Source organism: Hoplias malabaricus, chromosome 1 (assembly GCF_029633855.1).
Source record: "Hoplias malabaricus isolate fHopMal1 chromosome 1, fHopMal1.hap1, whole genome shotgun sequence".
In the NCBI taxonomy this organism is placed as follows: Eukaryota; Metazoa; Chordata; class Actinopteri; order Characiformes; family Erythrinidae; genus Hoplias; species Hoplias malabaricus.
Genome location: NC_089800.1, coordinates 74,994,262 through 75,019,671, shown reverse-complemented (window position 1 = coordinate 75,019,671; position 25,410 = coordinate 74,994,262). Strand labels below are relative to the sequence as shown.

At 40.2% G+C, this 25,410-nt stretch overlaps 1 protein-coding gene across 1 annotated transcript in view; it reads right to left on the bottom strand.

Moving 5' to 3' along the window:
• LOC136698520 (ryanodine receptor 3-like) overlaps positions 1 to 25,410 on the bottom strand; it is a 218,378-nt gene that overhangs the window by 134,626 nt on the left and 58,342 nt on the right. The window contains exons 4-14 of the mRNA XM_066673430.1: positions 25,335 to 25,409; positions 25,169 to 25,247; positions 24,002 to 24,114; positions 20,134 to 20,233; positions 19,404 to 19,497; positions 14,404 to 14,478; positions 13,249 to 13,405; positions 9,282 to 9,446; positions 7,911 to 8,032; positions 3,964 to 4,144; positions 2,008 to 2,143 (exon numbers count right to left, since the gene is read on the bottom strand). Coding sequence (XP_066529527.1) covers positions 2,008 to 2,143; positions 3,964 to 4,144; positions 7,911 to 8,032; positions 9,282 to 9,446; positions 13,249 to 13,405; positions 14,404 to 14,478; positions 19,404 to 19,497; positions 20,134 to 20,233; positions 24,002 to 24,114; positions 25,169 to 25,247; positions 25,335 to 25,409 — 1,297 coding nt within the window. The remainder of the gene's footprint in view (positions 1 to 2,007; positions 2,144 to 3,963; positions 4,145 to 7,910; positions 8,033 to 9,281; positions 9,447 to 13,248; positions 13,406 to 14,403; positions 14,479 to 19,403; positions 19,498 to 20,133; positions 20,234 to 24,001; positions 24,115 to 25,168; positions 25,248 to 25,334; position 25,410) is intronic.

The window sequence follows — 25,410 nt, the reverse complement described above, 5'->3', positions numbered from 1 at the left end:
GTGTGTGTGTGTGTGTGTGTGTGTGTGTGTGTGTGTGTGTGTGTGTAAGAGACAGAGTGAGTGAGAATTACAGCTCAGACAGTTCCCTGTAGGGGTAAACAAGTTTCTTCTAAGAAAGGAGAAAAAAACATGGGCAAATGAAAATGAGAAGGGCCCAGGTAGTGTAAAACAGCATAAAATGTTAATGTCAGACGAACACTACGGGATTATTGGGCAGATTTTGAGGCCAATTTGCTCCTCTTGACAATCCTAAAAGATCTCCTAATTTTAGGGTGATGGAAAAGGATTATCTGCGCAGATTAAACCCCCGTAGTGTGGGGAGTCCATAATCCAGTCTTGACTCCTCTGAACTTCTCCTAGTGCAGTTGGGGACAACCAGAATGTGAATCATAAACATGAAACATATTCAAATACTTATGGCCCCTTATGAATCCTGTAGTGTGGGGTGGACGTACACTCTCGGGTGTGAAACACGACGTTAACGTCAGGCCTGAAAGATCTGAGCTCGGGCTTTGGTTTCATGGCCTCTCTCACACTCACTCCAGCCTCTCTCGTGACGTAACAGTTCATGAGAAACTCCCGGAAGGTTTAGAGGACCACCTTGAAGGGACACCAGACCTTCACAAGGCGACACACTCACGCCAATATGGACACATTTAAGAAGCCTATTCACCTACCAACGTGTGTTTTTTTCGGACCGTGGGAGGAACCCAGAGCACCTGGAGGAAACCCATGTGGATACAGAGAGAACAACTCCTCACAGTCACTGGTAGTGGGGCTCAAAACCACAACCCCAGGACCCTGGAGCTGTGCCACCGCGATGCTACCTGCTGTGCCACCGTGCTGCCCACGCTTAAAAGTCTTTGCTTTATTTATGATTAGCTATAATAGTTGTAATTACATGACACATTATTAATCCCATTATTTTGTACCACTGGTTTTGACTTCTCAATATCAACAGGCTGAAACCCAGCTGCTAATGATCTGTAGTTTACGCTACTACAATGCGGCTACTACTATTACATAGCCCAGTATAACTAAATATGTGTACATATGCATCTACACCATTTCAGTGAAATGGCTGAGCCTTGCCATGCTGTGGAAGGGACTAAATCAGTGAGCTTTAAACACAGATCTGGCTCAGCATTTATTTTGATACAGTACCTAGTTTTGGGAAAGTGGTAAAGAAAGTTATTCACCAATTTTCAGTGGCTTGCCTATTTTTGTAATCCTATTTTTGTTAAGCACAAATGAATTTTATTTCAACAGAATTATGAACACTCTGAAACGACTTGTGTAATTTACACATAAAAACAGTTATTCAATCGTTCCTTTTTCAATAAATGTAATACATTTTCAGATGTCATCTTGCGTACCACCTCAGGTACCACGGTTCGAGAACCTCTGCTCTACTCACTTTATTTATTTTTAGGTTTCTAAAAATAAGACCTTCTCTTAAGGTGGAATTTAAAGTCAGATTAACAACTACAGGCAAACTAGGAGCTAAAACCCCAAGAGAGTGATTCAGGCATCCAGCAGCACTAAAAGGGAAGAGCTGTGTGAATGACACCTTAAATCACCACTATGTCACACTGCAGGACAGTAGTGTGGACAGTTGACCAGATCAACAGCAGCCTAGCACTTTATTAACCCAGTCAAAGCACTCCCAGACCATTTCCACAGTTCATTAAAGGGGATGATTTCTGTGTGGTGTGTATGTGGTTTTTTTTGTGGTGTTTAAACACACAATACTAGAAGTAGCAACACACCTAAATAGAATTTAACATATTGTACAGAGCATTTTGCTACATCCTTTTGTTTTGTTTCTTTCAAATATGTTAAACTCAATATTTATACATTAAAATTCACTGAAGTGTAATCAGTAACCAAGGTCACTCAAGCTATTGCATAGGTACACATCATACAAAACCTTGCAAATCTGTCTGCATCCATTCACACTTCGGCCTAAGTGTTACATGGACAGGGCAGAGGCATTAGCTCTCTTACCCAGCAGCTCATACAGCAGGTTGAGGATGTCTTTCCAGGCCGCTCCTGCCTCTTCTCCAGCACACTCGCCAAAGTGAGCAGCACTGTTGTACACACTCAGGCGATCAATGCAGTTAGACACCAGAGTCAGCATCCCCTGGAGAGACAGAGTGAGAGAGAAGTCAGGAAAAAGGCCAAGAGGGAAAGAGAGTTCTGTCTCACCACCCATCTGTTGCCCACACAGCATGGCTCACTCAGGTGTGCTGTGGCCCTCTGGGATGTGGTCATCAAAGCTTCAGAAAAAAGCATGTGCCCTGAAAACAAAATATTCTGAAGATAATTTACCGCTCAAGCCTTATGTTAGCCATCAACTATGAAAAATGAGTGCCAGATCCATGCTGAATAAAAGATAAGCTGAAGAGGGCAGGCCTCTGCGGTGTTAATTAAATAGCCAGAGATTCACAAATACGAACTAGGAAAGTGATAATGAATTCAAGAAACCATGAATAAAGCAAACCATAACCTGCTCCATTACATGTAATTCCAGCAGTTGAGCTGAAATGGACCAAAATGAAGAGAAATTCCAGCTCCTGTAAATCCTTATGATCTGGAGTCATTTGTGTTTTACTGTACGATAAAAATTAGTTGCTGTACAATTTCATTTTCAGTCAAAATGGTATTTTTCATTCATTCTTTTTTTTCTTTTTTGTTTCTTTCTGTTTCTTTCTTTCTTTCTTTCTTTCTTTCTTTTATTCAGTCATCTTCTGTAACTGCTTCATCCTTCATCAGGTTTGTGGTAGGTCCAAGCCTACCTAGAATCACTGAGTGCAAGGTAGAAATACACCATCGCAAAGTGTACATACACTATATTGTCAAAAGTATTCACTCACTCATCCAAATCATTGATCTCAGGTGTTTCAATCACATCCATGGCCCCATGTGTATAAAGCCAAGCACCTAGGCATGCAGACTGCTTCTACAAACATTTGTGAAAGAATTGGTCGCTCTCAGAAACTGAATTCCAGCGTGGTACTGTGATAGGATGCCATTTATGCAACAAGTTCAGTCGTGAAATTTCCTCACTACTGAATATTCCACAGTCAACTGTCAGTGGTATTATAACCAACTGGAAAGATTGGGAACGACAGCAACCTCAAACCTCAAAGTGGTAGGCCACGTAAAATGAAAAAAATGGTGTCAGCAGACGTCATCAACTTTCTTCAGAGTCAATCCCTTCAGACCTCCAAACTTCACGTGGCCTTCAGATACGCTCAAGAACAGTGAGTAGAGAGCTTCATGGAATGGGTTTCCACGGCTGAGCAGCTGCCTTACATCACCAAGCCCAGTGAAATCACTGGACTCTAGAGCAGTTAGTATAGGAAGTTTTTATTTATTTGTTAAAATATTGCTATTTAATGAAGATATTTGGGACTTCTTCAGTGCAATACAACCGCTGACAAGCAGCCTTGGCTCCTTTATATCTAAATATCTCTTATTTGTTTAAATATGTTGTAAATTAACGAAGGTAAAGTTTTCTACACAAAATAAAAAATAAAATAAAATAAAAACGTCACATACAGTGAAGTCAATTTAATATTGAAAAATACTGTGATATACAATTTTGGTCATATCGCCCAGCACTAATACACACACATACACACAGTATATACATAGAAAGGGAAATATAGACAATATGATACTAGATGCAATAAATAAAAATTAAATATAAAAAGTATAATCTAAAAATTATATTGTAACTTTCTTTACTGTAACTCATATTATGACTTGTGTTATTCCTACTTGAAAAAGAACAACATTTTGTGTGGACCTTTATTTCTAGCCTGGTGTAGCTATAACAAGAACAACATAAACATATTTTTTGACACATAAAATTGGTTTAAAACACAGAGAGAGAGAGAGAGAGAGAGAGAGATCCTTGAGTTGTCTTATCAGAGTTTGGTAGCTGAGGAAACTGACCTCTTGCTTGAAGAGGTTCTGGCGGTTTTTGAGGGAGCGCAGCTTGATCTGCTTCTCCTCATGCTCCAGCTCAGCGTCCGGCAACTGGAAATAAGTGATGAGGTCATTGAGGGTCTGGAGGACCTCCTCGATGGGCAGAAGCATCATCACACGGTTCTTCCCAGCCAGACTGTCCAGGTCTCTGGAAGGGGAGCACACACCAATAAAAGCTCACACAGTGGAGAGATATAATTAAGACCAGCACAGAGGACACTGTAAAACAATCACTGTAGAACGACAAGTCAATTCATCTACTGTACCATTCATTCATTCATTCATTCATTCATGAGGTAGTGTCTGAAATAGTAGAAATTGTGCACTATACAGGGTATGTCCCAAAACCTAGTGAGCTGTCTAAACAGAGAGCATTTTACATAATCCGGTGCTCCCTACACGTAGGCTGTCCTAATTCTTAGATACCTTAAATAGTCTGCCTACTGAGATACCTTAATCTGGCTGAATTTTAAGACGTCAAACCATTCCTCAGCAACTAAAGCAATTCCATGATGCAACGTGAGCACGCTTCTTCTAGAGCAAAAATAAAAATCATGATAAAAAAGCGAAGGGCAGAATTTGCCATGCTGACACATTTAGGCGACACTAACAACTGAGGTAGGTAACGGTCACATGCAGTGGGCGGGAACAAGCCGTTACACAATCACTCTCTAGAGCATCTCAATAATCACAGACAGACGTAGGTTAGAACACTGCCTACTTAAACAGATGCCGGCATAATTAGTGCCTACTGAGTCAGCTCACTAGGCTTTGGGACAGACCCACGGTGTGGAATGAAGGGAATAGTGAGTCAGGGGCCATTTCAAACACAGCTTCAAAAAAAAGAAACAGAGCACCTGTAAATCAAACAGAGGCACATGTTATGGCTGTAATAAAAGGAACACGGGGGCATGGTGAAACAAAGCACTCGGCTGGAAAAACAAACTCTAAGAGGACAAACAGGAAAACACAGCACAGGACAGAGTCAAAACACAACATCTACTTTTGTTCTCTGAATCCAGTAGAATGTTGCACTGTTAAGGTGTTATCAAACGTGTAATGGAGATGTTCTTGAGTGCAAGCCATGATGCACTACATTATACTCTACAGCAGTGGTCACCAACCAGTCGATCATGGTCCACAGATCGTTCTCCAAGACCATGCAAGTTGATCACAATTAATCATGGCTGCTTCAGTATCACCATTAAAGTATCACACACTATAGTTGTGTCATTTTGTATCCGCAGTGGTTTGCGCGCTAGTTTTAGTTAAGCAGGGACAACACTCCGCGGTCTCACAGGGTCTGTGTTTCCGCAAAATATGACATGCTAAATTTGCATCTCTGACAGTTTCTGTTTCAAAATGGGAGATATTATACAAATATTTCATGCATATTACAAATTAAAATACACGCAAGAGTCACACTACACCCCGGTGTTCTTTCGAGTTGTGCTACCTTGTTGAAATGTGCGGCCATGGCGTACTTTTATACGTACAGCCGCCTACAAACAGTAGGTAGGATATTTTGTCAACTTAAAAGAAGCATATCAGAAAATGCTCCCAACTATAAGCAGGAGATAAGCACAGCCTAAATCCCTGTATGGAGATAAAGACAAGGTACTTACTTTAATAATAAATTGTTTAGCGCTATATATTTATAGGGGCGGCACGGTGGCGCAGCAGGTAGTGTCGCAGTCACACAGCTCCAGGGACCTGGAGGTTGGTGTGTTCTCCCCGTGTCTGCGTGGGTTTTCTCCGGGTGCTCCGGTTTCCTCCCACAGTCCAAAAACACATGCTGGTAGGTGGACTGGCGACTCAAAAGTGTCCGTAGGTGTGAGTGAATGTGTGTCTGTGCTGCCCTGTGAAGGACACACAGGGTGTATTCCTGCCTTGCGCCCAATGATTCCAGGTAGGCTCTGGACCCACCACGACTCTGACTTGGATAAGCGGTTACAGATAATGAATGAAATGAATGAATGAATATATATTTATAATTTTTTGCACGTTTGATTCAGAATGTACAGCATTTCTGGAAAACAAATAACAATAAGCTAAGATTGTGAAATGCACCAGAGATAAACAGATTTCCAATGATAAACAATAAAAAAAAACCATTAAAATTGTGGGTAAGAACATGCACAGTTTGTCAGAACACCTGTTTAGAACTCGCAGACAGTGTACAGCCTCAAGCACTGAGTAACATCACAGACAACACTCAGCTGTACGTCAATGAAGTAAACAGCTTCATTTTATGTTATTGGAGACTATGAGATACCTCTCTATGAGAAAGGTTTTTTTGTATTTTTAAAGTAGTCTAAACCTGGTATTTATGCTGGTAGATCTTTCATTTGTTTAGATTTCAAAAGGTGATCTCGCACATAAAAATGTTGGTGACCACTGCTCTACAGATTATAAATCAGTGGCTGAATTTAGCACCAGAGCCATAGATAAATGAATAGAGTAAGGACAGAGACATCCATCCATTATCTGTAACCGCTTATCCAATTCAGGGTCACGAGCCTACCTGGAATCATTGGGCACAAGGCGAGAATACACCCTGGAGGGGGCGCCAGTCCTTCACAGGCAACACACACACACTCATACATTCACTCACACCTACGGTCACTTTTGAGTCGCCAATCAACCTGGACAGAGACATGGTTTATCCAATTTTTACAGTGGGTTTAGATCATAGTGATATTTTTGCAGAGTTCTGTGCTGTCCTACTGAGTTTGTGAACAGTGAGAACAGCGAATAAAGTAACCAGTGTGCATTGTGTCCTGCTGAACACTGCACAAAAAACGCACAAACAGAAATATCCTGATTTATTTCCTTTTATTTTTTTATATAACAGGCTCAAAATGACCCCACCCAGCTCTAGTGTGAGATAATGATTTTATTTAAGGCTCTGTGAACTTTCCAGAGCTTCTTTAGCTTAACAAACCCACAGACAGCATCACGGTTCACGCTTAAGAACCTACTCTTCTTCGGTTCCTGCTGGGAACCAACTTTTCTGGGTGAAGGATTAATTTATGTTTCTGGAAACAAAAATCCAATTAAGTTCCAAATCAGGTTCATGACCACTGGTGGAACAGGGCTAAAAGAGCAATGAGTAGAATTCAAGATTCACTGGCTTCCAGGTGACTCTACATATAAGTATAATTCCTCCTCAGCCAAGAAAATTCACTTTATTTAAATAAATAAATGCATACAAATAAACAAACAAACCTTTGCCAATAGTGAACTCTGTCATAACCGTGGCCATGTTCATCCATGCACAACTGATCATGATTCATCTGCTATATATAGCTGGAATTGTGTGTGTGTGTGTGTGTGTGTGATGTTCTGCTGCTCTCTTATTGTGGATTGGCTGAGCATGACACGGCGCTTCCGCTCTCAGAATAAATCATGAGTGAACATATACACAGACGTACACACAAAAAAGCATACACACAGCCAGACCCCCAGTAACACACACACTAACACACACAGCTTCACACACCAAGTCACCAAGTGAGGCAGGAAACCTGGGGACTAAATAATGTCCCAGTCATAAAGAGAATGATTAAAGCCTTTGATTTAGAAGCGTTTAATGGGTATTAAACACCGCAATCTCCGGAGGGACATCCACTGATGTTTCTCAACGATCACACAAATAGAGGAACTGCTGTCAGCCTGTGTGTGTGTGTGTGTGTGTGTGTGTGTGTGTGTGTGTGTCATGGTGGCTGAGAGCACCAGCACACTGCACTGAGAAACATCAGTTTCTCAATAAGCAGATATCTTCTACAGGGAATTTTTTTTTTGCTTATTTTAGAGCATAACATTCTATTTTTGTTGAATATAACAACCAAACAATTTGAACAAACTTTTGCATCCCTAATTTAAGGTTGGGCTGTGAAGCTGGCCAGTGGTACCTGATAAAGCAGCTGAAGAGTCTGGTGGTGTTGCGAATGATGCGAGCTGCGCGAGACTCCTCATGCTGACAGCGCTGGAGGGTAAATCCATCGTCCATATGTCCTTCTGCATGGAGGCACGCCTGCAAGAGAATGACCAGAGAGAAAGAGAGAGTTTCTTATGAGATTCATTTATTTATTTAAATACATCCACTGTGATGATGTAATTTTAATATGAAGTGATTATTCCTGTGTGAAACACACTGTTTGATAAGGTTATATAGTTATAAAGTAATAAAGCACTTTACAAGAAAAATAATATGTCCAAACTGTGCTCATCCCACATTTTGTCCGAATTTAAGAGTGCTCATTAAAGCTTTGTCCCCTTTGCTGCAGTAATGTCTTCCGAGATGAGTTTACACTATATATTGGAACGTTTCTATAAGAATCTGATGGCAATAAGCCATAAGAGCATTAATGAGGTTGTGTACTGATGAGTTCAACTGGTCCACAGCCCAAGGCTGGGGGGCTTTGTACACCTCTAGCCAACACTTAGCATTGGATATTGATCTTAAACAGCCCTACAGATGCTTCAGAGTGTCCCATTTAATTTCAAGGGTATCCGTCAAGATTTCATATCACATACTGTGTGTGCACAACTGAAAGTCTCTGTCCATATTGAGTGCTTCTAAAAATAGCCAAATTCAATGATTTACTCTTGGACACAGTGTACAAACTCAGTGAATCTTAAATGGGACAATGAAGTATATTAAATTCAAAAATACACATATGTTGCTTTTCATGAGATCCTTCTCATCTTCTGATGCACAGTTTGTGTTGGTCATATTAATCCTTCAGAGGTCACTGGACGTTGCCCACAGGAAGATGTAGGCTGGATATTTTGGGTTAGTGGACTATTCTCAGTCCAGCAGTGACACTCTGTTTAAAAACTCCAGTAGCACTGCTGTGTCTGATCCACTCGTACCAGCACAACACACTAATACACCACCACCACATCAGTGTCACTGCAGCAATGGAAATGATCCACCAACCAGATCATACCTGCTCTCTGTGGTCTCATGGGGGGTCCTGACCATTGAAAAAAAAGGGTGAAAGGGGGCAGACAAAATATGCAGAGCAACAGAAGGATTACAGTCTGTGATTGTAGAACTACAAAGTGCTGAGAGGACGGACAATAAGTGCAGATACAGGGAAGGAGGTGATTGGTGTATACAAGGTGCTTCAAAATGACGGAAACAGAAAAGTAAAAGAAGGAGTATGATTGCAATGGAGTATGATTGAATTATGTTTCTAACTAAAGGCACAAAAGATGCATAGACCAGTGACAACACAATTTAATATTTTTGGAAAGTGTAGACAGAAGTGACTCACTCGTCTCTTGAGAGGCCCCAGACGAGTTGATTTGACATCGGGTGCCTGGTAAGAGAGCCACAAGCCCGTGGCCATGTGCATGACGAAGCAGAGCGAGTCCCCATACTTAATCTCAGCCACTCCCATGCCCTCAATATCACGCTTCGGGCTTGACTCCAGTTTTTCCTGAGAGGTGTAATGACCAAAAACATTAGACGTGCTTATGATAATGCAGCTCATATCAAACCAGATTTGGCCCCAGAAACAATCATTTGATGAGTCATTTCTGCATTCATTATTGTGGAAGCCAGACTGTGGACAGAGATGCCAGACAGAGGTGGAAATATCTGTAGTTCTCCAGGACATCTCTGCTGTGAGATAAATAATACTATTAGGATTCAAACTGTATTGCAACAAATACTGTCACTTGAAGGCAGCCAATCCTACCACACAATCTTGAAGGTGCACTATCCAACATTTTAAATATTTATATGAGCAATTATAACATAAAGTAATAGTGGAGAAAATGAATCCTGAGCCAAAATAAGAAGCCAGACACCCGCTGTGTTGTATTGTCCTATGCCCCTTTTTTTCAAGGACGAGATGGCCGCTTGTGCATGTTAGTCCTGACCTGTAGAAACTTGGGCCTTCCACATGTTTGTTTTACTTTCCCCAAGAGACAAGACGTACACAAAACACCCACAGAGTTTTGTGTATGCAAGACAGCAGAATGTATTGTGAAATATTCAGGAGAAGGCAACCATCTATATATTCCTTCACCAAAAAACAAACAAACAAAAAAGAGGCTTGCAGAATTTTGTTTTGTCCCTTTTTGATTCAGGGCATTTACAGAGTTTAATTTCCATGCGGCTTTCTCAGAGTTAAAACACAGAGTGTAAAAGCAGCACCACTTAAGATGGAACAGGAAAAATAAGAAGCTGTATAATGAGGTGCTAAATGAAGCATCACTGGACATGAAGCCAAGGTCAGTTTCATACTCGGATTTCCCTTTCCACCTTAAATGCGGCCCCAAAATAAACTTTTACCATTGCTCTGTGGATTATTTTAGTTCAGCTTTTAATACAGTCATTCCACAAAACCTGGTCAAAAAACTGGACGATCTGGGCCTAGGCAGTTCAATATGCCCATGGATATTGGACTTCCTGAGCAACAGACCCTAATACGTCAGGATGGGAGACCGCACATCCTCAACTCTCATCTTGAACACAGGCACCCCACAGGGATGTGTCCTCAGCCCCCTCCTCTACTCACTCTTTACATACAACTGCTCCCCCATTCACACCTCCAACAAAATCATCAAGTTTGCTGATTACTCCACCATTGTAGGACTGATTATGAACAACAATGAGTCAGCCTACAGGGAGGAGGTCCGGCACTTGACAGCATGGTGTAAGAACAACAACCTGAAACTGAACCCAAAAAAACCAAGGAGATGGTCGTGGATTTCAGAAGATTCACCCGCACAGAGACAACGGCCCTCCTCATCAATGGAGTGGAGGTTGAGAGAGTGGAGCACTTCCAGTTCCTTGGAGTACACATCTCTGCTGACCTCACATGGGCCTTCAACACCCAACACCTAGTGGGGAAGGCACAACAGTGACTCTACTTCCTCAGGAAGCTGAAGCACTCCCACCTCCCTCAACACCTGCTGGTGAACTTTTATGGAGCCACCATCGAGAGCATCCTGACATACTGCTGCACAGTCTGGTTCCCCAGTTACACAGCACAGGACAGGAGAGACCTATTATTTTTCCACATTGGCTCCATGCTCTGACTGAAAAAAGGAAGAGGTGCCGGGTGACTGAAACAAAATACATTGCTTAATAAGAAGCGTTTGTTTGGATCTGAGAAGCTGCTGCTCTAGTACAGCCTCTTGCCTGACCTTTGGTGTTAGATAGTGCACCTTTATAGAATATTCAAATATATATCTCTGAGACCAGCATGTGGGTGGGGAATACAGGCCAGAGACCAGTGAGTAGGTGGATGCCTACAAGCGGGAGGTTATAGTCCGGTCTGCAGAGTTACACTTCTCTGAATATTTAGCACAAAGTTTCCTAAGCTAGCTAAGCCCTTTCTCTCACTGAAAGTGTGGTGGGAAGGGGAGGTGAGAAATAATATCACTGGTTAAAGGAATTATTTACCAAAACCAAATTGCACACAATTCTCCAAAGACAAACAAAATTCAATCTCCAATCTCCAAAACCCACACCTCTTACAAACAGACTTCCCAAAAACAATTGTCAGTGAGCTTACACTGCACCCATGTCTTAATTATAGACTTGTTAATGTGGTTTAAGAATCAGTCTGACTCACTGTGAACTTTAAAAATGAAGTAAACTACATAGCTACACGCAGTGGTAAGCCACTTTAGACATCGCAGGTTCAGAATTCAGACTGCAGTGCAGCATCTGACTCCCTGCCGTGTACAGACATATGGACGCTAGATTATTTTCAAGATTTGTATTCAATCCTATTAAAAAGTTATAGTATCCTCTATACCTTGTTGCCTTATCTGTTGAGGATGCATAGTTATTTTGACTGAGATATTCAAGAAGATATGGAGATTGTCCAGGAGCACCCATACTACTTATGACTACATATAGATACAGCATGTATGGCAAAGCTAAAGGTAATGCACTATGTAAATGTGCATTTAAGTACTTAGTTTCCAAATTGCAACAAGTTTCCCCTAACCACTAGCAGCTTTAATCTGGAGGTATGATTAATTACGGCAAGCATCAGGTGTGGGGCGAGCTGGGTTTGAGCAGAGCAGTCTGAAAAGGAGTTAAGAGATTCAGATCGAGCCGGTCAAGAACTGCAGAATGGCTGACCTCCCTCTCTCTGAGATGACTCCTAATTACATGAGTCGCACACAGAGGCATAATTGAGGCAGACAGAGAGAGAAACAGATACAGAGAGAAGAAGAGAGAGCGAGGATGTAGGGACATGGAGAGAAAGAGGCAGAGAGAAACAGATAAAAAGAGAAGCAGAAGAGACAGAGCAGCAGTTAAGACACTGGTGTACTGGTATTCGGATGCAGGACTGCTGAATCGTAATTGACATGCTATGATTGTTGAATTCACAGTAAAATGCCAACACAATGCTGTATGTATGGGAGCCTCCTGGACAAAACAAACCCTCAATAGATCAGTTTCTGCTTCAAATGCCTATTAAGAGCCATTCTAATGAAGATTACTAACCTGAGCAGATGGGAGTAATAATACTTAAAGTGTTCTGTTTGATTAACCTCCCTGACACATCCCCGTCAGCTTGGTAATAAGTCACACTAATACACTTAATACCCATGCATCAGGTGGAGAGCTCTTACCTCTCAGAAGTCAAGTTACTTTGGCCATCTACCTTTTAAATGCAGTTACACAATTATTTTGCAAGATATAGCTGTCAATGTCTTTAGTTACATTCACAGCAGATGGGTTCAAGTCTGTACCTCATCTGTTATGATGTCAAATTATCAGAAAGGGAAGGCCGAAACAGTAAACATGATTTTTCCTTCCCCCAAAACAAGTACACCAAACATTGAATTCCCTTCATCAGTTTGATGCAATGTTTATAATGTAACTGAAGTGTCACACCAGCAAAAAAATAAAATAAATCAAAATCAATACAAATATCAGTGGCATTGGATATCACTTAATATAACTGCAGATTCTGAGGGGTTAATGGCTGATGTGATTAATTCAGATTCTTTAAGCATTAAAAAGCTCAAAGACAGTGTTTTGCAGAAATGGAACACTGCTCTGTACATTTTTCCTGATCAGCACCTTATTAACCCCTTACTGAGCTGAAGCTATTGTGTTAAAGCAGACAAAACACTGGCCATTTTGGACTAGAGCTGTTTTGCTGTAAGGACGCTTGCAGGTGGTTGGGGGGTGGTCAGGTATTTGGAATGAACTGCAGAAATCATCCCCATCGTTTTGCCCTATATTTGAGATGCGATGGTTAAAACCTTAGAGGCTCTGAAGCAGAAGGCTGTGGAGGCTGTGTCTGATTTCTCTCTCTCCTGTAGGACCAGCCCGCTGTCCTCCATTAGCGCCAGATAGTGACCAGTTGTGAGGTGACGCAGGCGGAAAGGCTGAACCCAGCGGATGTGACTTCCACACCAACTGTATATACACAAATACACACACGTGAAGACATAATGCACAGACTCACAGTAATGTTCAGGAAATATTTTATTAATAACATTTCAATGTATTTATATAAATATATATATATAAGTTATATTGTATAGAATTTAAAACCATAAATGTGATCAAACAAGCCTTTGTAATCCTTATGTATTTGGTCTCTACTTAAAAAGGCACTGTATACAATTCTAGAGAACAACTATAGCAGAAGCTCCATTTTGTTTTGTGTTTCTCAGCCTGGGTCAATTTGTTTTTCACTTTTGCAGAGAAAGGGCTGGGTACGAACACTTTTTTTCCAGCAGGCAAACAGACCACAGAGCTAGTGAACTATAACACAACATTTGGTTAATTTTACAAAAACTGTATTGTTACATATATTATACAGTTGAATCATATATCTGATACATTTAAACAAATAGTTTAAAAGAACTGATTCAGGAAAATATGTTGAACACTTCAAACACCAGCTTTTTACCATATAATCATATTTCAATAAATACAATGTCCATATTATTTCCTGCAGAATTGTTCTGTTTCACTCAGATATACGCCACATTATGGAAATAAAATGTAATGAGCTTCCTGTTTCAGTGTTGACTTAAAATTCAGCAAATAATCTGTAACTGTTGACTGTGGAACATGTGGGTTTATTTTTGCTATGAAACACAACAAAACATGTCATTTGACAAATGACACCCAAATGTATAATATTATATGCATGACATGTCAGTGTTTTGATGTCAATTTGACAAACTAGATTAAAAAAATTTGACATAAACAATTGTGACATCACACACGCTAATCAAAATGACCAGTATATTTAACATTACACATGGCAACAGACACAATGATTTGTTTATAGCATGGCTATGCCATCATTAGCTAGCAGGATTAAAATAAAGTGTTGGCAACTTTACTCTGGACGCATCAAAACAAAAAGCATGCTTATTCATCGTGAGGTGAGAAACACAAACCTGATTCGTAGAGGCTCCAGTCTCCACAGAGACCTGGCCTTGGCTCCTACTTTCCCTGTCTCATAGTTCACTATTCTAAAAAACAGAAAAACAGAACCATATTAATACCTTGTTTTCATCTCAATCCCCATAGCAATAATAAAGCCTTTGTAATGAAGCATCTTCTTGCAGTACTAAGCAAGTGTAGCCGCTTTACGATCTTAGCATAATGATCTTGAATCAGCTCATTTGAAGCTGCGAGAGGCTATCGGTAACTTAGGGTACTTACAATAACACTGCACTCTAAATTTGATCAGGGCAGTGCATATACTTCGGGAAAGCTGTGTTGTGTGCTATAATGGATCTGAAGATTAATGACATGGTGCGAGCAGACGACTTTATTTACCAGCTCAAAAACACAGGGCATTCTCTGTATTATAGGCAACAACACACAAACACACACACACTATTTGGTTTGTATTTTTGTAAGCTGTGTTACATTATATGTAAATACATCTATCTGCCACTAGTTGTCAGATCTGGTCCTACAGAAGAATCTTTTGTAAAATATAAAAACCTGCTGGCTCTGATAGAAAGGTGTCTAAGGACACAGGGAATGTCCACTGAATCTCATTGTGGAAGGATTGTGTAGCCACAGACCGTCCATGACCACTGCTGAAAGCATCTACATTGAGCACATGAGCATTAGAACCGGACCATGGGGAAAGTAAAAGAAGTAAACCTGGTCTGAAAAATCATGTTTTCTTTGTGTGGTACACTGCACAATGTTCTACAGTCTAACCTTGGGTCCTGCCATTCATGCGAATGTTATTTTGACATGTACCACCTACCTAACAACAGTTGTGTTCATGGCTGTAGCATTCTCTAATAGCAGTGGCCTCACTTACTACCAAACTGAAAACGGGATGTCCAGGGATTTGGTCTTCAAATCTCCAAGTCTCACTCTAGATTGAGCATCTGTGGGTGTGTGCGGATGCATGGAGGCCTAAAAGGACCTAAAAGATGTAATTTCGCTGCACAACAGATGCCCCATGCAGCTTCAATTTGGTTTGAAGATTTAAACCAGTAAATTTGCTTCTAACTCTTTTCCTTTATCGGTTTATTAATTAAAAGGATCATCCGTTAGTGACTGTATCACATACTTGCTGTATTCTAACTAAAAGATACATACAAACATTGTGTTGTGGTATCATTTTAGAGAGTTGAAGAAGGCTAGACTTTGTACATTTCAAGCCACATGATGTACTCTGTCTTTCTGTGTCTCAGTATGGCTTTAATGTAGTGGTGAAATAAACCGTGGCGTGCTGATGTGCTGAGCACCACAATGCATCAATGCACTTTGTTGGCGCTGGTGTGTGAACCATTTAAAATGTTATGTAATACTAGGACAGCGGTTTTAATCGATTTTTTACAAATATTTTTATTTTATATATTTATTATCAGTGTTGTCAAGGAAACAACATTAAAACTAAATAAATTAACAGCAATTATCCACTGATGGCACCATAAATATACGCATATAGGTTAACATGACCCTTTGTGTGTGTGTGTGTGTGTGTGTGTGTGTGTGTATACATTGTATATATATTGGGCAGCACGTCCCATCTGGGTGGAGTTTCCATGTTCTCCCCGTGTTTGCGTGGGTTTCCTCCCACAGTCCAAAAACATGGAAGGTAGGTGAATTGGCTTCTGAAATAACTGTCCTGGTGTGCGAGTGAATGAGTGTGCATGTGAATGAATGTCTGTATGTGTAAGTGAATGTGTGTGTGCCCATATATGGATTGGCACTGGGTGAAACCCTAGTGCCTGATGCAGTCCTCCAGGTGGACGGTCGTTCCTTGTCGAGAGTACACTGTGCGTGTTTGGCTGCCGCTTCTCGCCAGTGTGTGTGTGTGGATTGAGTGTTCTGAGCGTTCTGAGCAGTGTGGATTGTAAAGTGTCTAGAAAGGCACTATATAAGTGTAACGATAGATATACAGGGGTTAGACAATGAAAGTGAAACACCTGTCATTTCAGTGTGGGAGGTTTCATGGCTAAATTGGACCAGCCTGGTGGCCAATCTTCATTAATTGCACATTGCACCAGTAAGACCATGTGCATCCAATGGTTCAAACATTGTATCCTGAAGGCGGTGCCGTGTATCAGGATGGCAATGCACCAATACCCACAGCAAGACTGGTGAAAGATTGGTTTGATGAACATGAAAGTGAAGTTGAACATCTCCCATAGCCTGCACAGTCACCAGATCTAAATATTATTGAGCCACTTTGGGGTGTTTTGGAGGAGCGAGTCAGGAAACGTTTTCCTCCACCAGCATCACGTAGTGACCTGGCCACTATCCTGCAAGAAGAATGGCTTAAAATCCCTCTGACCACTGTGAAGGACTTGTGTATGTCATTCCCAAGACGAAATGACGCTGTATACACCATACTAATAAATTATTGTCTAAAACCAGGTGTTTCAGTTTCATTGTCCAACCTCTGTAGTTCTACAAGTCCAGACTGCAGTCGACCTTTTTCTCTGCGTACTTTCTTATCCCAATTTCACCCTGCCCTTCAATGTTCAGAGCCCCTACAAGACCACCACAGAGTAGTTTTTATTTGGGTGGTGGACAATTCTCAGCACGGCAGGGACACTGAGGGATTTAAAACTTCAGCAGCACTGCTGTGTCTGATCCACTTGTACTACCACAGCACACACGGACACACCTCCACCATGTTTGTGTCACTGAAACGATGAGAATGATACACTGCCCAAATCATTCCTGCTCTGTGGAGGTCCTGGCCACTAAAGAACAGGGTGAAATGGGGATAAGAAAGTATGCAAAGAAACGGATGGACTACAGTCTGGTCAGTATAGCTAATAAAATGGACAGTGAGTGCAGATGGTGGGTGGGTGTTCATAATCCAGATAACACTCACACACACAAGTAACTGCATGATGGATTTATTTACTAATGTGACTTTAAATCTATATTTCCCTGAGTAAATAAATAAATTATAGACATAAGAGTGGGCAAAATGTGCTTCATCAGAATGAATGTATTACTCTCAGAGTGGAGCCCTGAGTCATTAAAATTAAAAGTTTAGAGGATGGTTCTTGGAATAATTATTCATTTCTGCTGTCATAACACACTGAAGGTACACTACAAAGATAGATACTCAGATACTCTGAGTTACTGCTTCTGAGCTCTGTGTAGCATGAACAGTTAAGGTGGAAATAAACACCATTAAAACTTTATGGATTTTACATATAGCAGAAATAAGCAAATGTAACACACTGATGAGCAGACTTGCATCGTCACTAATTTGGGGAACTGGGTTGTCAGAAAATCTGAAATCCATTTTGGCATGGCCCTCTTGGTGACACATTTGGAGATCTTGCGGAAAACGCGGAAGGCTTTCACCCAAACAAACCCTCAATTAAATTTCAAAGGGCCGACAAAAGCGGCTCAAGCCAAAGCTGGCAACCAGTGTCTAATCCCACAAACCGTGCGTCACACAGCTCGGCTAAAAATAGGCTCCGGCGACTAGGAGAAAGATGGAGGGTCGTATCAGATCTTCAATGGCTCAAGGGAGGTTCTGCTTCAACTGTGGCCTCGACCCACTTCAGCTGGGCTGGGCCACACACACACACACACACACACACACACACAGAGTAGCAGGACTACAGATTTCCTAACAGTCACTGCTCTACTCTTGTCCTGTATAAAGGCTCATTACCGGGTGTAATGGGATTATAAACGGCAACAAATATTCTTACATAAAATTAAGCATTTTATGATGATATAAAAACAAAAAAAAGGAGTGGCCTGGAGAAATATCAAATCACTCCTTCACCCAATAATCAACAAAAATTGTCATGATGGCCCTCTATATAATCCATGTGTTCAGATTATTGATAACGTGGCAAAAACTAAGATTAATTTTGGATGTTGGGCTGAGGCTCCATTCTCAAAATGTTTTGCCCAAGCATTGAGTCTAAATAAATATCCAACATGGTTCCGACATCTTCCACAGTCCCACTGCACAGTTCACATGGCTGTGTGCGCACAACTTGGCTGAGGCTGCACCCTGAAAATCTCCTGCATTTTCCTTAGCCTTAAAACGTGTTCAGTGAAATTCATTAAGATCGATCCTTACTTTCAGGAATGATCCAAACTGCAATAAACACATCATTTGACAAACAATGGAGTCTGTTCAAAACACGTCAAGCCAAGAGATTTCAGGAAGGATATAAGGGGTTTTGAACCACTGTCTTATCCAGTAGTAAATGAGCTCTTTTAGCTGCTGGACAATATTACAAAAGCTACCAGATATATACTAGTACATTTAAATTCATTCTGTATTCAGAGACTGCACTGTGGTAAATTCTGGAATTATTTTGAATAAATCGTTCATTTTGTATATTTTGATATTTGAAGTCTTATATTTTTCTGTTGCAGTTTTTGTTTTCAGATTCAGACCTTATTTTCTGTGTTAGGCACTTTCTCGCAGCTGGAAATGCTCTGTATCCTTTAGGCAGAGGCAAAGCCTGCTCGAGAAACTCTGTGCTGAATCAGCCTTTACCCACAGTCTTTACTAGGGGGGGCTGGAGGGATAAAGTCTGCGTAAAGTCCGGGGCGGATGTTACGGGGGTTTGCGCTCACACATACAGCTCCTCTGGGTATTCTCCAGTTACTGTGCATGTGTGAAAGGAGTATATTTGATACATAATCAAACACAACACTGTTCTGTTGTTTCCTTGCTTCAAAATCGTATTTGTTTCAAGCTGCTGATATGACACACTGGAGGAAGATTCAGATTTTGAATATTTCATCCATGTTTACAATACTTATCGGCTGACGCTGCCTATTATTAATATTTGGCTTCAGTGCAGAGAAAGGCCAGCTAAATTAACTACTAATTATTTTAGAATACTTCCAAACTAAACAACTGAGCTTCTTTACTTATTTATTGTAGGATATTCTCTTATAAATCAGATCAACCAGGTAGTCTTACCTCTGCTGCTCTTCGCTCTGGTCTGAGCCTGGAATGGTCAGAACCTCATCATGACCATGAAACAAACGCATCACATGACCGCCAAGGAGATATCCTAGAGGACAAATGTGAAGACTGCTAATCAGAGAAGGAATTCATCAGTCTATCCAGTATTAGGCAAAAGTGGGACGATTAACTCAGTTCATATTTAAGTTACTTAGTTAGATAGTATTTTACGCCATATCTGCGCATAGGGCCATGTTCATGGCAAGAAAGGTAATAAGATGTAACTGATTTACCAATAAAATTTTATTTTAGATACGTTGAGGATGCCATCTATTTAAGTTTGTCATAGGTGTTGCTTTCATTCTCAAGTAAATGCATTGCAGCTGATTAAAACAATGACTCTAACAAAAAGACTGAAATCACTTCTTCAGTTCTGAGTAAATTATAAAGTATATGCAGTGGAACCTCCCATTACATCCCGATTTTACAATTCTTTTCTCCTTTTGTTGCATCCTTTTTTTTCTAAGCTAAAGCTTCAAAACATAGACTTCTTTAGCCCCAGTTATACTTGAAGAAATGGACCACTACTAGGATTCGAAACCACTAAGGAAACCAATGGAATGGAATTGACTCTGCATTCCAGCAGACTTGAATTTACTTTCTTGTCTGCTGAAAAACCCATGTGGAGTCTGTCTGAATGTATAATGTCTGTAAAAGGATAAATATAAACATAAGCTTACTGCACCTTCCTCCACATTGCTGCCTGAACAGGTGGGGTGGACGTTCCACAAGGTTTGCATGAAAGACGCATCCACCTGGATGTTCCCGTTGGAGATGGACAGGTGCTGTAAGAGAACAGATGTGGTGTTCACGTTACCATAGCAACACATACTCACTTAATCAGAGGGAGCTGGGCAATACGACTTGCATCTAAAAGAAATTTGTAATGTTATATGTGTAATTGTGTGCAGTGTGTACTCATTTATTACCTACATTTTCACAACTTTTCTGAAATCATAAGATGAGTGTGCCCTAAAACTCTCCTTACCCTCCTTTCCTTACTTAAAGTAGTTTGTTAACTTAGATGGGACAAATACAGCCAACATAGTGGTTCTCAAATGTTTTTAGTACCACCTATAAGTCATATCACAGAAATGCACACACAAATTCTGTACGCTGTAGGCATACATATTGTCACTGTCCAAAAAAGTAACTTACCAGAAGAACTGAAAAAAATAAAACAAAACAAAAATCCTTAACTTTAAGTGGAAGGATTTTATTCCAAGTAATTTTGGAGCATTTCTATTGGTCCATTCATCATAACATTTTCACACAATGTGAAGGACAGCTTCTGTGTTCAAAAGATGTAGTAACCTAAAAATCCACAGAAATGGAGATACATGATTTTCTTAGGACAGTGATAAAATGCATTTACCACTTACCATTTTAGTGAAAGGGCGGAGCCTAGTCAAGCAGTGGAAGGGACTAGATCAGTGAGCTTTAAACACAGACACGGCTCAGTGTCCATTTGTTACGGTACTTGGTCTTGGTCTATTCCGCAAATCGCAAACAACGTTCTTCACTAATTCTGCATTGCTTACTTGTTCCAAAAAGCACTGTAAGATTTATTGGGATTTGGAAACTGGGATGGCAGTATTCTTTATTGTGGAAGTGCACTGATTGTTTAAGTTGATATTGGGCCACGTTGTTTTGTTGTTGTTTTTTTTGTTATTTTCTTCTTAATTACAAACACAAATACATTTTATTTCAACAGATTTATGAGAAATCTACAACAGATTGTGTTATTTTTGATTTTCAGTTATTCAGTAATTGTCATGTGTCATCTGGTGTACCACCACAGTGTGAGAATCACTGATCTAATACAAATCATCTAATACAAGTATTTTAAAAGTACATGTGGAATAGGACACAATATACAATATCATCGTCTGGTTACTTCAGTGTAAATCTTGATTGCTGTGAGCTTGACCTGTAGTAAATGTGAGGCAGGTGAAGAGGCCAGATGCAAGTGCTTATGTGGTTTTGTTATAAGAGATACACAGAGAAACATAAGCACAAAGAATGCTACTTGCACTTAGGCAGGGTACTATGTGAAGCAGACACAACAACAGTGTGGAAACGAGGAACTAGCAAAAATGAGAGCTGAGAAGTATGAGAATCAAACTTAACCAGCTAAAATCAAGCTTCTGTGTCTCACTTGCTGCTGCTGCTTGCTTGGGGTGAGCTGTTTGTGGCTCGATATCATTTAAAGGAACAGGAGCTAAAACTGGCTGTTAAGAACAGGGATGTTCAGACAGGGGTGTTCTCCCCGTGTCCGCGTGGGTTTCCTCTGGGTGCTCCGGTTTATTCCCATGGTCCAAAAACACACGTTGGTAGGTGGATTGGAGACTCAAAAAGTGTCCATAGGTGTGAGTGTGTGTTGCCCTGTGAAGGACTGGCTCCCCGTCCAGGGTGTGTTCCTGCCTTGCACCCAATTATTCCAAGTAGACTCTGGACCCATCACGACCGTGAACTGGATAAGCGCTTACAGATAATGAATGAATGAATGTTTAGACAGGGTAAGAACTGTTGATTTTTGTGTTTTGACCAAAGTATATCACAAACATTCAAGTAAGACCCCAAGAAACAGTGTTAACATTTGGAAAGGGAGTTAGTCACCTTTATACTTCTTCAGAAGTTAAGATTTACAAGGTCTTGTGAAAGTGCCATATTTTTCCCAGCACCTTCATGGTAAATGTCATGAAATCCAGCCAAGATACACTGCTATGTATTTCTTTCAGAGACTGGCTAAAGGAGCTAATCCAGTTTCCAACAGTGAGACTGGAAATATACATTCTATCATTAAACAAAGAAGAAGCAACATCGCTGTTAGACACTTATTTTGCAGCAGCCCCCAGTCTGAGCTGAAACCCAGCCGGAGTCTGAGCATATGGTGGAAGCTTCTGGAAGCCAGAGAGTGCTGGAGCTGCCAAGATCTGAACAGGGCACATTACAGCAGCAGTGGAGCAGAGTAATGTGCGTGTGTTCCTACGGTGGGTTAAAGCCAGCACTTCACAGGAGACATTACAGACGGAGAAAAGACACAGCATGACCTTCGCAACAATTAAAACTATGGCTGCAAAATCGTGTCTCTACAAATCAATACCTTTAAATGCGTTTTAATGTTAGCATTTTCACCAAGTGCCTTGCGCCCAGTGATTCGGGATGAACTGGGTAAACGCTTATAGACAATGAATAAATGAATGAATGAATGAAGTAACTACGTCATGTCTATTAGTCCACTCATTATTAATGTTTTCATTATGAAAAGTGAAAACTGGCAAAAGTGAAGATACAAGTTATCGCATGGTTTTGCATTATCTTAATGACATCATGATAAATGATCATGCTTTTATAAGTATATCATTTATTAATATTCTGAAAATGCTTCAGCCTAATCAGGGTTGTGGTGGGTCTGGAGCCTACGCAGAGTCATTGGGTGCAAGGCATGAACACATTTAACACAACTTTGAGTGAGTGAGTGAGTGAGTGATTGAGAGAGTGAAAGACAAGTCCGTTTCAAGTGGTGTTTTATGTATTTCTCCAGCTCTTTCTTAGGCACAGTATAAACTCTGTGGTAACAGGTCTTTTTTACAAACACTGTACAAGATGCTGCGGCTGGAACCTTGACTGAACATTCAGACACACTGTGCATTTCCCATAAGCTAAAGAAGAGTATGTAATAAAGATGTTCTAGTGATTATTGCACGCTGACCAAAAAAAAATCTTGTAGCAGTTGATCAAAGCTGAAGTGACACTCAGATTTTCGCTGCCATGGATACAAAGGGAAAATCGCAACGAATATCGCTCCGGACACTGGAGACAAACACACATTTCTGTAACTTCATTACAATATTCATCTGCTGACTAATGCTGCTTATTATATCTTGGAATAATTGATTCTGTTGCAGCAGAAAGACTGCTAAAATTAAATCCACTAATTATGCTGTTTCATGATTAGAAATGCTGCTGGAACATAGCATGAAAATGGCATGACATTATTATTAATATATAATTAATATTATTAATAATATTATAGTATTATTAATTATATATTGTAAAAAATCTGCAGTTTAAACCTACAATCTTTGTCGCTAATGTCACTCTAAAGAATGTAATGTTAATATCTTAAATTAATTAAACATATTGCTTATTTCTAGTTCCACACACGCTCTAAATCAGAAATGTGCAAAGCCATGTAGAAGTACAAAGACATTTTTAATGCTTTAATACTGATGCAAAAAATATGCATTTAATGTTCTTTTATCAGGAATTTCTGAATGTTTTTGTTAAACAAGAATAAATCACATATTAGTAACATTAGTATAACTGTATCAATAAATACAATGTGTAATAGTTTACCATTTACAATTTGACTGAAGAAAAGACTGATAGAAAATGGCACTAGATTTCTATCATTTCTTTTTCCCAACATAGTGGCCATCCGTTTGCATTTAAAGTAGCATCACTGGTTTATTTCTCAATCAATGCAGATATCTAATTACATCGCCCTAACGCACAGCCTTGACACTGTCAAACACAGCTGTACTCACAAGGTAGCGTTCAGATGATACACTGACAAGTATGAGGTCGTCACCAATCCGGACTTTCTCTCCCTCTGACCTCTGCTTAGAAGCAGGGTGGATAGTCCACCAACAAGCCTCACCTGTAAGTAATCACAGAGATATATTCTCACAGATCTCATTGTGTAGCAAAAATAATGTGTGAGACACACTCTTCTCAGAAGGCTGAGAATTCTGACACCTTCTGTCACCTACTTACTGAATGAATCAGAAATAAATTGAGCATCATGCCTCTTTTATACAGGGATAGACAACTGTTCATTATTTCATCAACATTTCTTCTGTATCAAGGGCATAATTTATAATCATATTGTATCAAAATTGCAGTTGCAATTGCAAACTGAGGCAACCTGTGCTCTGTATATGGAAACCACAACTATAAAACTGTCAGTGTTTAAAGTGAAAACCAGCTCTTCTCATTCTTCATAATAAAAAAAAACCTGAACTTCAGTTTATACAAATTATTGCAATTAAAATTCCAATTGTAATATTGGTCAGAAATATTGCAATAAGATATTTTCCTCAACTTGTTCAACCCTAGTTAGTTAGCCGAGTGTTTAGCTCCCCTTTGCTACAGTAACAGCCTTTACTCTTCTGGGAAGACTGCTATGAGGATTTGATCCCATTCTGCCACAAGAACATTAGAGAGGTCAGGTTCTGATGTGGAATAATAAGTTCTGATTTGAACAAACTCATCTTAAAAAGGTACTGGATGGTCAGCACTACACAGAACAAAGTTCTAGTGCTCCACTACGGCTTGAATGCCTGTTAGCAGATGCTTAGCATAGGGCAAAGTGAAATTACTATACAATATAGTCTAGAAATAATCTGGAGATCATAAAGGCGATGCATGTTTAACTGAACACTGGTGTCCACAATGGAACAATTTAATAATACATTTACCAATAGTACTGCTATCTACAAACCTTTGGACATATTTGGACCAGGCTTGGACTACACAGCATTCTGAAAGAAGATTCCCCTTTAAGAACAAAATGCAGTCCAGCACTAGGTTAAATCCCTAACAACAGATTCAAATTTTGTCTAGCGGAGAGACACAAGAACCAATTATTCTGATCGCAGTTTTATTAATTAAAATGTAAACAAAAGCAAAGTATTTGAATGGATGAAGATTACCTGTTGAGTCCTCCTGAAGTCCCACATCAAAAGATAACTTATCTGTTAAAGACCTGGACGTCTTTAAGCATGTCAGGTACTGCAGCAAAAAAGAGAAAGCCCACGCTGTAACAGTGAGGATTCTACAGGATGGAAAGACAGAAGCAGTGTGTTGTACTTTTCTCACCATTCCACTAAAGGAGTGTCGGAGAAGGATGGCATGCCCGTAAAGCAGCGTTCTGTGTCCGCCTCCATGAGTTGCC